This window comes from Lynx canadensis, chromosome A2, assembly GCF_007474595.2.
Source record: "Lynx canadensis isolate LIC74 chromosome A2, mLynCan4.pri.v2, whole genome shotgun sequence".
NCBI lineage: Eukaryota > Metazoa > Chordata > Mammalia > Carnivora > Felidae > Lynx > Lynx canadensis.
In genome coordinates, this window is record NC_044304.2 from 15,585,391 (window position 1) to 15,598,926 (window position 13,536).

Below are 13,536 nucleotides of genomic sequence, written 5' to 3' on the forward strand. Positions count from 1 at the left end.
GCTCAGGCCACTTGCTTTCATCCTCGTCCAAAGTGCAGACACCGTGCGAGAGAAACAAGTAAGCAGGAATGGAATAAACTCCGATGTTGTAGTTGGTTCTCTTGGTTTTCCAGCATCGAGGATAAAAGATGTCCTAACCTGTCATTCCTCTTCCTCCAGCTCCCCATCTCCGACCACGACAAGCCCTGATGACCCGTGGGTACACGCTTCCCAGGGTAGGTCCCCAGCCCCTGCCGGCCCAGGCTGAGACCCTGCGTGAGGGAGCTGAGCAAGGCAGGCATGGGCGGGTGATGCCCTCTCGAGGGTAACGATTAGGGGCATAGAGGTTTCTTCTCAAGGGCTTTTCAAACTGTGGCTCGTGACCCGTTTAGTGGGTCATGAATCAATTTAGTAAGTTATGACCAACGTTGGAAGAACGTGAACGGAAAGTACCAATATGGGGCGCCTGGGTGGCTCAGTCGGTTGAGCGTCTGACTTCAGCTCAGGTCGTGATCTCACGGTTCGTGGGTTCGAGCCCCGCCTCGGGCTCTGTGCTGACAGCTTGGAGCCTGGAACCTGCTTCGGATTCTGTGTCTCCCTCTCTCTCTGCCCCTCCCCCACTCGTGCTCTCTGTCTCTCTCTCTCTTCCTCAAAAATAAACATTAAAAAAAAATTAAAAAAAAGTACCAATGCAACAGTATACCGCACGTTTTAAGGGTTAGTACTGCTTCACGAGGCTCTTGCTTTGCCTTTCTGTGCATGCACGCAACCCCTTGGGTGGTCCTGTAAAACGTGTCTCTTACTGTGGGATGCGGTAGAAAAGCGACTTTTCTAGATCAGGATTAAAACAAAATTTAAAATTAAATCGGAGGATTACAAACAAGCTTGAGAATGCGGGGGAACAAAAGCAAGGCCACTAGGGGGCACCCTAACTCCTCCCAGAACAATTTCCTTCTGTTGCCACTGCGGTGTTTTTCTCAGAGACAAGTTCACTGCCCACAGGCCCTTCCTCCTCTCCTTGCTCTGGCCACAGGAGCCCACTGCTAGCTATGGTGACCGCTGACGACGTGCCACCCTCTCCCACTGAGTTTCCATCCAGAGCCTGTGGTCGGGAGAGCTGAACTTGGCTCGAGGCACGCACACCTGTTTGTCAACTTGCTCCACCCCCTGGGGCTGGTCACCTTGGCGTCCCTTGGGGGTCCTGCCCCGCCAGTCTATGCTCAATAAATGTCTAGATTGTGTGCCCTGGGTAAGCTGGTTTCTGTCCCAAATGTCCCCAACAGAGGACATGACCAAGGTTCTACTTTAGAACCAAATTAAGAATAAAGGGGACCAGCGGACGGTGAGGAAATCCCTGGCAATGCAGTCCAGGGGTCCATGCCTGCTTGGGTGAGGGGTCACAGGTGGGGTCCCCCCGGCTTGGTTCTCTACAATAGTTTCCGCTCACAAATCAAAATGCCTGCCTTTTCATTTAATTACTGTAGAATTTCAATCCTGCAAGCTGCCTGGGGAAGCAGGTCCTCTGACTGTTGGGGCTGGCTGAGGAAGGCAAGGGTGCCTGAAAAGCCCCCCGTGGCCTAAGTCTCTTGCTGACATCCTTCCTAGCCTCGCTAAGCAGCCCTTTTCACTGTGCCCGATTACCCAGGGTCCACAGTCCCCAGGCCAGCTTCTATCTGTGGTCAGGAGACGGCTCTCTGCTTACGACGTGCTGCCCAATTCAGCCGCCACCAGCCTCAAGGGGCCATTTGAACTCAAACTCATCCAAAATTTTAAAACGCCAACAATGTGGCTCCTTGGTTGCAGTGGCCACACTTCAGGTGCCCCACGGCCACTGTGTGGGGGCAGCGCGGACGCAGGACACGTCCGTCCTCGCAGACAATGCTCGTGAACAGCACCGGCTTGCAGCACAGGGCTGAGCTGCGCGGGGAACCGCAGTGTGGGACCCGGGGGCATTTCCACATTTTACTATTCAAAGTAAATTCCCAGTAGTTTTCCTTTTAGTCAGTGGCTTCCTTTTTTACCCAAGTACCAAGCGATGAAGAACACTTGGTATTTTGATTTCTAATTACTTAGTAACCGCGGTCCGACCGCGACACCCAAAGCCGCATGCCTAACCTCAGAACCAAGAGCCAGGCATCACCGGGCACGCCGCTCCCAGCTCACTGCTCGGGCTATTTCTCTGAGGCTTTCGGTCCTAACTCATCCTCCACGGCCCCCGTCATCCGCCAGTGCTTTGCAGCTAGACTTCTGCCAGCAGCAGTGACCGCCTCACTCCGGGGTCCTGGGATGGACACTCCCCCCGGGCTCTGGGTTGGGAACGTCAGGTGCCCGGGAAAAGCGAGCAGGTCGGGGCTGACTTCCAGGACAGATCCGCAGCAGGCGCAGCCGCTGCTTTCCGTCTGTCCTTCCCCCAGTTCTGCTTAGAAAACGTTTCAGTATTCCAGGGGGAAGTCTAGGACCTATGCCTGGGTGTCTGCCCGTAAGAATGCTTAGAGCTTGGTTTCAGAGAAAAGGAAGGCCTTCAAAACAAAGAGCACTCCAAATCGGCAGACAAGAAGTTGCAAGCGGGCGCTTTGTAAAGTGGTTGAAATAAGGTTCTGTGCCACTCCCCCCCAACGCCCCGACTCCGACGCTGTGAGCGGCTCCCTCCTCCAGCTCAGTTGCACGTCTTTCGCTGGAGAGCTTTCCCCTAGTGAAGGGTGACGACGTGCCCTCTCAAATACCTGCCCCCCCAGCAAGCGTGCGCACGGTGGTGGGGGGCACCGGGGTGAGGCCCGTCTCTTCCCACGGGGTGCAGACGCTTGCACGTCCGAGACAGCAGGGCATGGCCGCGTTGAGGGTGCTTGACAAGGCTCAGGCTGTTCTCTGTTCTGTGGACTGGTCCCAAACGACACAGCTGGCCTGTCCCCGGGGAAAAAAGCTCCCCTCTCCGAGCTCCGAAGGTTCCAAGATGAAAGGCTGGCTCACTCTGAAGGGATGTCTGTCGTAAAAGTCCTCTTTCAGAGGAGGGGTGCTTTGGCCCCGCTCGCCTGCGGTGTTTGGTTCAGCTCGTTCACCGTCCACTGGCCCGTGTCCCCCCACCGTCCGCCCAGGGGCAGACACCCCGCATAGCCTCCCGGCTCCTGCCCTCAGGGGAACATCTCGTTTCGTGTGTACCAGTGTGGCGGGAGCGTTTGAACTAGTTCGTTCAAAAGGCCTTGAACATCCACTGGCGGTCTCCCGAGCTTCTGCTGGGACCCCCCCAGATAGCTCCACGCTCGCACGGACCCTCGTGACCTGGCGGCTCCGGGGGACAGGAGTGTCACGGGCAAGCGAGCTCCTCTCTCGACCCTTCTGCTTACTCATCTGTGAAGGACGAGGGCTGGACGGCTAGGTTGAGACGCACCCGGCGCCGAGCCTGGCTCCTAGTGGAGCTGAGTGCTAGTCCCTAGGTCCTAGGCCGTGCCTGGCCCCTGCTCCCAGCGCCTGACACCCTGCCCTTAGGAAGAGCCACAGGAGCCCGTGTGACCAGCAGACGTGCACCGGCCACGGTGGGGACCGGGCTGAACGCGGTGCAGGGTCAGGGGAGGGAGGCCTGGTGGCTCAGCGCGAGTCTGCTGCTGGGAAAGCAGAAATGTGGAGTCCACACCTCCAGAGACCTGGGTTTGTATCCTGGAAGCGCCAGTTTTTAGCTGTGTACACGCAGGGCTGTTATTTTGGCTGGGGTCCTCAGTGCTTCCATCTATAAAATGGGGACAGCACTGACTTTGCAGGGCTGCCGTTTTTTTGAGTGGGGGTCAGTGGCTATCAAGCATATCCAGAACCCAGGCCACAGCAACGCACTTTGCAGTGGTCCAGACCCAAACGGTTCCAAAGGGACAGGACTAGCGAGTGAAGTAATCTTACGGTACAAATGCCACCATCGTCACTGGGCTGCCTGGGCCAGACCTACTTACTGCTCCCCTTCGGTTTATAAACAGAAACCCTCGCAGGTCCTGACAGATGACTGCGTCCACAGCCAGGCGGCAGGGAGGGTAGCGCATCGGAGCCGCTGCTCCCTATCTCTGATCTCCCAAATTACGCGCGTGCAGGCAGGTCATGTGGATTCTGAGGTACGAGGCAGGGGTAGGGCCGGGTCTCTTCTGATCACCAACCAAGGGCTCTCAGAAGATATTCAACGGAAACACGGACCACATCACAGACAGGTAGAGGCAGACCTTGTGCTGTGAACGCTCATCTCTGCAACACATCGACAGCGCCTCTCCACTGGTGAGTCATCCGTCTTCTTTAGAGTTAAAAGGCAGGTGCTAACCCCGGCTTGCTGGGGTCCTCTGATCCCTGCCCGCGGTGCAGTACCGCGTAAATGCCCGGACTTTAGAGCCCGACCGCTCTCGGTCTGAATTCTGCCTTTGCCCCACGACTAGAGAATTGTGGAAATGACTTAGCGTGGTACGGGGCGCACAGTCCGTGCTCGTAAGCTGACGGCACTGGGGGTACCCTCCCCGGGAGACCAGGACAGGCTGGCCACTGTCCACATGTGTTCACGGAATAATCTCTCCGTCTCCATTTTCGTTTCTTCTTCATTATAATTTACAACACTGGCTGCTCTCTCGGGCGGCTGTCTAGTTTCTTTTCTCAAGGTAAGTCAATATACCACTGCAGGGACTTCAGAAAAGGAGAGACTTAGGGGGAAGGGAAAGAAGTCAGCCCCGACTCCACAGCCAGACGCAAGCTGCTGATCAATTCTGGGCTTTTTTTTTTTTTTTTTTTAAATGTTTTAGAACGTATAGTCAAAACTGGGGTGCCTGGCTGGTTCAGTCGTGGAGCGTGCGACTCTCCATCTCGGGGTTGTGAGTTCAAGCCCCACGTTGGATGTGGAGCCTACTTAAGATATATGCACATCTGAGGAAAAGGTCTGTGGCTTTTAGGAGATTCTCAAAGGGGTTTATGATCAAAGGAAGTTCAGAATCATGACCAATTTTACATCCTTTTGGACATCCATTCATTGGAATACTTAACAGCCAATGCTAACTGTGCAGACTTACTCTGTTGTGAGAAATTTAAGCGTACTGCTTTCTCCCGACTCACTAAAAAGCACTTCCTAAACCTAAACATAGTTTGAGCTATATTCTATTGTCTGTCTGAATTGTAACTTGCTGATTTGTTCAGTATCAGACATTTACACTGCTTCTTTTTTTACTTAAAAAAGAAAAAAGTTGCATAGATCAACACAGGGCTTTGGCTACTCAAGACAAAGAAATGAATGATCTTAACCTTTCTGGAAGGGAAACTCATTCTCAGCTACTCAATCTGCACAGAGCTGGGCGGTTTCCAGTCCGTCGGCACAGCACCCAAGTTTGCCAATTATCACAAGCGAGTTTGCACGGGCCCTTTGAGGGAACGTGTAATGCCAGCGCCAGGAGGATTTTCTTGTAAAAAGGCAAGAGGGAGGCAGGCAATAATGGAGATGTGATGTTACTCTTAAGGAGAGCAGAGCCGCCTGTGCATGTGCTAAGAGCTGAAAAAGATGTTTCTGTCCCCGCGTGAAGCAGGAACACGCACACATCATCTGACCTACTTAACCCAGGAGTCCGAACGGCTGGCGGGGTAGCGTTATTACGGCTGGCCTGTCACCCTTACTGATCTCACATCTTGTGGTTGAGGGGCAGGGGCTTTTCACGGAGGCGTCTTACCCCAAGGCGAGCTTCCTCCTTGCAGAGAAAGGGCACTCTGTTCCCAGGAGGACCGGCAGGGCTGATACCGTCTCCAGTCAGGACAAGGAGTCCTCAAGTCAATCGGAAAGGAAGACGTGATCTCTCCTTGTACACGCCCTTGTCCGGCTGGCTGACATTCTGCCTTTGCTACACCAAATGCCTGTCCTTCTCGAAACGCCTTCTCGAGGTGCTAGCGAGGTATGGCCCTGGGTCACCGGAAATGAGCCGCTGCGTGCCGGCTCTCTGCAGGTCAGTGACCTGGCACCCCAGGGCCGGTGCTGCCGTAGCCGCCTCTGCTCTCATGCCCGAGTACATCACCCTCGCGTCCTGTCCCTGCTCCTCGGCAGGGTCACAGGGCAGAGGGAAGTGACGGCCCTGAAAGGCCGGGAGCCCCGGGCAAGAAAGGCGGCTGTGGTGGCCGCTGCCTGCCTCACTGCAAGGCTGGCCCCCCGCGGGCGGGCCTTCCATTTGTTCAAGGAGACCCCTTGGGCATAAACTGCTAGTCTCGAAAGCTAAAGTGATGTTCCCTTCTGGGGAGATGCTCCGTTTAAGAGGGTCCTGGGGATCAAGAAGTCTTCAGGAAACCAGGCTCCGGTGGAGGAGGGTCGTGTGACGGGCGGTGAGGGGCCGGCTGGGCTGGGGCTGGGCTGGGAGGGCAGCTGCCCGCTTCCCCGGCCGTGACCAGCTCAGCCACAGTGCTGGGCAGCCGGGGCTTCCCATGCCTGTCTCCCCACCTCCTAAATCTAGGCAGCTAAGGGCAAGAAAAGACAGAACGGACCGTCTACCCTGGTGGGAGAGGGTCAGCCCGCGAGCCCCTGCTGGTCTGCAGAAGTCTCCTCAATGGTGGAGCCCCCGGGGAGGGGGGCTACTTGGCTTAGCTTCCGCAGTTAGCAGCTCAGGGCTCTCATTCAACAGAAAATGAGGCCCAGGATGGGCGGACGAAGGCAGGCCTGACCATGAGAGAGCAGTTCTTGGGGTGCCTGGGTGGCTCAGTCGGTTAAGCTTCCGACTTCGGCTCAGGTCACGATCTCGCGGTTCGTGAGTTCAAGCCCCGCGTCGGGCTCTGTGCTGACATCTCGGAGCCCGCAGTCTGCTTCAGATTCTGCGTCTCCCCCTCTCTCTCTGCCCCTCACCAGCTGGTGTGCGTGCGCGCACGCTCTCTCTCTCTCTCAAAAATAAATATTAAATGAAAATAGGTAAAAAAAAAAAAAAAAAAAAAAAGTTCTGCACTTCCAGGAGGGCAATGCCCACACTCCACCACATGGCGACCTTTGCCTTCAAGGCCAGCTGGCACAGGATTTTATGGACCGTGCATGCGGGTCAGGTATGTGTTGTCTGTGAGGCGGGTGACAGCCTTAGAATCTTAGGGCCCATTCAGGGTCCCTCATCCCGCCCAGGCAATCGCCCCTCAGCTCTGGCTGTCTCCAGGGTACTGGAATGTGCTGCCACTGACCAGAACTCAGGTGGGTTGAGGAGATGACTACACGCCCCCTAAAAGTGGGGCAACAGGACTGTGGGAGGACAGGAGGTGTCCCCCTCGGCCCTGACTGGAGTTCCTGTGTCTGCCTCCCAGGTGTTCATCAGAACGCACGCCATGGCTGAGGACGACTATGTGGACCCCGGCTTCTTCAACACGTCCAGCGACGGCAGCTGGGGGCACGAACGCTTCTTGGAGTTCCGCAAGGTCTTTCTGCCCTGCATGTACCTGGGGGTGTTCATCTGTGGCCTGGCGGGGAACGCGCTGGTGCTGGTCATCTACGTCTTCTACCAGAAGCTGAAGAGCCTGACGGATGTGTTCCTGGTGAACCTGCCGTTGGCCGACCTGGTGTTCGTCTGCACCCTGCCCTTCTGGGCCTACTCGAGCATCCACGAGTGGGTCTTCGGCGACGTCCTGTGCAAGACCCTGCTGGGCATCTACACCTTGAACTTCTACACATCCATGCTCATCCTCGCCTGCGTCACCATTGACCGCTTCGTCGCGGTGGCTCGGGCCACCAAGGCCTACAACCAGCAGGCGAGGCGGATGGCCTGGGGCAAGGCCATCTGTCTGTTCATCTGGGGGGCCTCCCTGCTGCTTTCGCTGCCGCAGATAATCTACGGCCACGTCCTCTATCTCGACAAGCTCGTCTGTGGTTATCACAACGAGGAGATTTCCACTGTGGTTCTCGCCACCCAGATGACACTGGGGTTCTTCCTGCCCCTGGTCGCCATGATTGTCTGCTACTCGGTCATAATCAAGACTCTGCTTCGCGCCCGAGGCTTCAAGAAGCACAAGTCTCTGAAGGTCATCTTCCTGGTGGTGGCTGCGTTCCTGCTGACCCAGACGCCCTTCAACCTCGTGAAGCTAATCCGCAGCACGAACTGGGAGCACTACACCATGACCAGCTTCCACTATGCCATCATCGTGACGGAGGCCATCGCCTACCTGCGGGCCTGCCTTAACCCCGTGCTCTATGCCTTTGTTGGCTTGAAGTTTCGGAGGAACTTCTGGAAACTCGTGAAAGACCTTGGCTGCCTCCCTTACCTGGGGGTCTCAGGTCAATGGAAGTCTTCCGACGATGCCTCCAAGACCTGTTCTGCCTCTCATCACGTGGAGGCCACCAGCATGTTCCAGCTGTAGGCCTCGGCCGGGCTTGGAGAGCCGCTCAGGAGCTTACAGGAGCATGGCTGTGCGCTCTGGACGCCACGAGGAAGGCTTTGTTTAGGACTTACGCATTCTCACGGAGAAGGCATGCGGCAGCCGGTGTGGGAGCCTGCTTCTCGGGCATGAACGCAATCTGCTCTCTTCTCAGACCCTCAGGCCTAAAGCTCAGGGTTGGGGGAAGGGCTCTAAAACCCGGAAGGGCTTTCCTTCCTCCATCCCCAAGAATGCTGGCTCCGAGGGAATGAAGTGCGACCCTTAAGACCTTAGGCCCTCCTCCGTGGGGGCTGGGACCGGATGCTGAAGGGGGAGCATGGCCACAAAGCTGCTGAGGGCAGGTGACACTCCAGGCTCTCCAGTACAGAAGGTTCTTCTGGCCACTGGGAAGCGGGGAGACGAGAGCAGCCATGAAAACGAGGGCTCGTTCATCTGGCTCAGACCTCAATCGCTAGGTACCTGACAGAAATGAGATCAGGTTCTGCCTCACCTTCGGGTTTCGCCTTTATATAGAGAGATGATTATGTTCTCTTCGATTAATCTCGGAAGGAGGAACACCAGGGGACACGAACGGGCCCAAATGAATTACTCTGCTGAGGGTCCCAGCGGTCCAGAGGATGCTAGGAGAACGTGCAAAGCAGAGTTTACGACCATCATGGATCTAAGCAGCAGTTCTGAATCGGATTCTTGGGTGGGTTTGCTCATTTAAAAACTAAGCTGTCCAATGCCCGACATGCTCGCACGCAGATAAATCATGTATCAGTGTATGTAGGATACAAACACACGCATATCAAATGGCATATGTCTTTCGTGGCTACGAAATAAAACCCTTTTAAAGTCTCCAAGCTATGTTTATCCCCAGGCACATTTTACTTTACCGTATGCTTGGCACATACTGGAGGTGATTACTTGTGGGCTCAGAGCATTGGGAAAGCAGTTAAAATTGTGAACTTTGAGGGCGCAGCCCGATCAAGGAAATGGAACACATCAGTGATAATGCTTTCACCGTGGCTTTCAACCTCCTGCCCAAAATGTGAGGTACGCTTGTGTCACCTCCGTAACATGGTCACACGATGAAGCACTTCTAAATGGCAGACGCTTGTGTGTGGTTTTTAGATTAGATCCTTGTAGCCATCGGCTCTATCGGCTTAAAGTTGCCTTTCTGGCTCATGCTTCGCAAAACCACTCACCAAACTGGAGAGGACCAATCACCTACGGTGAGAGAGCGAGCGGGCGAGCGAGTGCACAGGCAGGGCGGTGGGTCCGACCCGGCTGAGCGGTGGGGCTACGGGGCTGTCGTGGAGCCCTAGCTCCGGTGCTCACTGGTGAGCATGACCAGCTGGCAATCTCTTAACCTCTTTTGTTTTGGCGAGACACGGGCCATAACAGCCCCCGCCTCTGGGGGCTAGGGATGGGGGGGGACTTGGGACAGTGCATACAGAACCGTTAGCACAGGGGGCACTCGAGGGTGGGAGGGCCCCAAAGACGGCAGTGACAGCTCAAGACCTAGTGACACAAGGAGGCCACAGGTCTGTCCCGTGCGGGTTGGCAGGGCGCGGGAAGGGCGCCTGGCGTGTCACACGCACCCTGGTCCAGCTGCGCACAGGCCGGGCCTCGCAGGCCCACGTGACCCCCGTACCGTCTCACACTCGTGCCTAAATGCACCCTGGAGGGCGGCAGCCTCACGGGACACAGGCCCTGTGGACTGAGTGCTTCCTCGCATGGCAAACTCTGCCCTTTCTATGGTGACAAGCCTGACTTTTATCTTCTTTAAATTGGCTTCAAATACAAAAAAAAAAAAAAAAGCAACAGGAAAAAAAATAAAAAGTACAAAGTGGCTTCAAAGTGGGAGTTTCACATGCCCCCCCCCCCTTTGTGCGTTCATCTCAAGGGTTAGCATTTCTGATGGAGGGGCCCCCGGCCCCTCACTTCCCCAGAACGAGAGACGGAGGCCCTGCCTGGAAAGGAGGACGTGAAGAAGCCGTAACCGGGGGCCCCGCAGCCGTGTGGCGTGACGGGCAGAGCAGGGCTCCGGCCCTATGTGTCCCGGGATGAGGTGCTCGGCCTCCTAGGGCCCAGTTCACCATCCGCACCACCGGCTGAGGGCGGCCCTCCGTCCAGGAGTGCCCGTGAGGCCCGGACGGCGCACCGTGGGGGCCAAGCTGGGGGCTGCCTGGCCGGGGCAACGGGGCCGCTGGGCTCTCCCCAACCAGGCGCCTGCCGGGCTGAGGCAAACCACACCAGGCACCGGCCAGGCCGCACCCCGCCCCGCCCCAGGCCTGGGTTATACGCCCTCTCCCCAGGCTCCCCGCAAAAGGGCTGCATGCGTCCTTCTAAGGCTTAGGAAAACCCAGGAATGGCACAGCAGCAGAATCTTCCTTTACCTTCTGTGTGTTCTCCCTCACTGGCCCTATACTCCTCTGGACTCTCATCTGCTACGCCTGAGAGTCGGGACTCTTCCCAGCCCTCCCCTGGGCACAGGGCAGTGCTGGCAACAGAGGCCGGCACAGCCCGCGTCGGGAGCGGAGGCCTTTGACGACGTGACTTCGTTCTGTCCACACAACAGCCCCACGGGGCGCAAGTTCCCGGCCTCGGTCCTGCTCTGCTCCTCCCCTGACTGTGCTCACACGCAGCAGCGCGCGACGGGGCGCAGGTGGGAGCGGGGGCTGTAGAAGGGTGGGCCAGGCTGCCTCGAGCGCGGCCTCGGGGTCCGCGGGCAAGCTACTCCCTCGCCATGTCCCCGACACTTCAGGGCCATTAGCGGTCCCGCGTGGCCGCCCGGACGGGTGGTGAACATGGGGTGACCCCGATTCCAGGGGCCGCCCGGGAGCCAGAAGCCCAGATGATCTCAGTGAGCATTCCGGACGGAGGGATTGGTGCTGCGGGAGAGAATGGCTGAAGCCTCCCCTGCTGGCGGGGTCCAGGAGTGGAGGGAGTGGTCACTCTGACCTCCTCCCCCAAGGGGCCCCCCAGGCGGTGCCTCTTTCATGCGCCCGGTCCTCCACGGTCCGTGGGGACTCCCAACACCGAGCCGCGCGAGGCCTGGCGCGCTCGTCCCCATGCTTCAGGTGAGGAAACTAGTTCAGAGAGATTAAGACCCGCCAAAGCTCACCCGGCACAGCCAGGGCTAGGACTCCGGTGAACAGCCTCTTTCTCTGCCCCCAAGTGTTGGCCAACAGAGGTTTCCTGCAGCGGATGCGCTCAAGGTACCCGCCAGCTCCGTCCTCCTCACGAAGGGGGAGAACGCTGGGCTAACCCGAGCACAAGGTGGCTTTTTGCCTTCACGGTCACTACCGTATCCTGTTCTCGTTTTGTGTCTGAGATACAGGCGTCCCATCTCCCGGCCAGTGATCAACCGACCCCAGCCCCCCAGCAAAGCACTCTGACCGGGAAGTACCAGTTAGTTACAAAGCGATTACTGGCAAAGGTGCCCCGAGGGTCAGGGACCGTCTCGACGACTTTAGCTCAGTGTCACTGGGCACTGGGAGAGGTTTTCCTTGGAGAAACACTGGGGTACCAGGCGCAAGCAGGAGACGGGCCCGGCTCAGCGCCTGGCATCACAACACACGCGGGACATCACAGAAATGAGGCGCCTCCACGGGAGGCCTCCCAGGCGCCAGGCACCAGGCTCGGCGCTTTACGCACACCCTTCTCATCGAATCTTCCTGCCGGTCCCAGAGGGGGACGGTCCCCATCTCTCCTAGGGGAGGGCACTGAGTTCGGGAGGCTGCGGTACCCCCAGTCCACGGAACCTGGAGGTGGCAGCTTACGCTCCACCGACCAGGTGTCGGATTCTGGAGATCAAGCTCTTCACGGCCGTATGGCCCGTTCGTCTCGTGACCAGAAGGGGAGGCCAGGCCGGGGTGGAAGCAGAGCGGAGGCCGAGAGACCCAAGGCCCAGCCCTGCGACGGGCTGGTGGGAGCTTTCTCTCCATCTCCGCCTGCCCCCTCGGTGCCGAGCACAGAAGGACACCTGGTCCCTGGAGAAGGCCGAGCGGGAGCTCGGCTGAGTGTGGGGAGCGGGTGCGGATAGGCCCGTCTGGAGGGCTCTGAAGAACGCCATCTTTTCTCCCCAGGGAAGGGGTTGTGCTTCTGTTTCTCATCGGTGGGGGCCAGCGGGAGGCTGCTCGGGGGTGTGGGGACCTCTGCCCGTCCCCTCACTGCCAGGAAGGGCGAGGCAGACAACTTCATTGCCCGCAGAATGTGTATACGTTGCAGGGCGGGAGGCAGAGCACAGGCTTCTGATGTGTACATGGGGAAGTGGGGCCCTGAGAAGAGAAATGAACTCTTTGGAATGAACCTTAAGCCTGTGGACAGAGGGAGGGGTTCTGGGCTCAAAGCCTAGTGCTGACACTTACAACCCCGTGCCCTGGAGTGGCTTATCTGGCCTCCCGAGGCTTCAGCAGCTTTACCTGTAAAATGACGACCGTAATCCCTAAGCCTCGAAGGGCTGGGCAGGGACCGAGCGAGGCCACGCACAGAGGCGGCCGGCGCAGGAAGGTGCCCGGCAGAGTGGCTTTCGACAACACGGCTTCCAAGCAGCCTTCTTTCCTCTGTGGATTTGGACACACCGGGTGTTCAATCCCTTCCGGATGACTTCTTACTTTGGACTTGCTGATTTCTTTCTCGAAGTTTCCCATTAGGGAGGCTTACACAAATCCAGGCTTACCGCCCGCACTTTTTCAGGGTCCTGGCGTTTCTGATCGGTCTTAGGAAGACAAAGAACGTACGACAAAGCTACCAGAGACACTTGGGTCTTCTCTGATGCACAGAGATGGCGTGTGAGGGTGCAGGCCCTTAGCTGAGTAGCAGAGGCCGCAGGGACCGCAGGCTCCCGACTGCCAGGCCCAGATCCACCCTAGGGGATGCGGGCCAGCGCACTGGTGGTTTCCTTTCCCTGGGACACTTCCTGATTTCCCGGGACCGAAACACAGGTATTTGTCAGCGGTCAGAGCGCCTTCTGTTTCTGTTCTTACTGGCAAAGGGGAAGGTGAGGGGCGAGGGAAAGAGGGAGCTGCAGGGGGTCACTCTCTCCTGCAGGCGACAGCCAAAGGCCGTCCTCCCAGGTCTGGAGGCCCCAGTCCTGCTCACCTCACCACCTACCCACCCGGCGGGGAGTACAGTTGCCAGGTGATGGCGGCTCCGTGGCTCAGTGCCCTTGGGAGAACACTGCAGGCTGTGGGGTCAGGGGCACTTCAGGAGGCGGGGGTTCCAGGAAGGGAAAGG

The 13,536-nt window shown here is 57.6% G+C and overlaps 2 protein-coding genes across 2 annotated transcripts in view; one reads left to right on the plus strand and one right to left on the minus strand.

The window, feature by feature from the left end:
• FYCO1 (FYVE and coiled-coil domain autophagy adaptor 1) overlaps positions 1-13,536 on the minus strand; it is a 74,290-nt gene that overhangs the window by 17,838 nt on the left and 42,916 nt on the right.
• CXCR6 (C-X-C motif chemokine receptor 6) lies at positions 3,978-9,409 on the plus strand. Its single transcript, XM_030305857.1, has 2 exons — positions 3,978-4,227; positions 7,246-9,409. Exon 2 carries the CDS (start codon positions 7,267-7,269, stop codon positions 8,290-8,292), a length of 1,026 nt encoding a protein of 341 aa, XP_030161717.1. The 5' UTR covers positions 3,978-4,227; positions 7,246-7,266; the 3' UTR covers positions 8,293-9,409.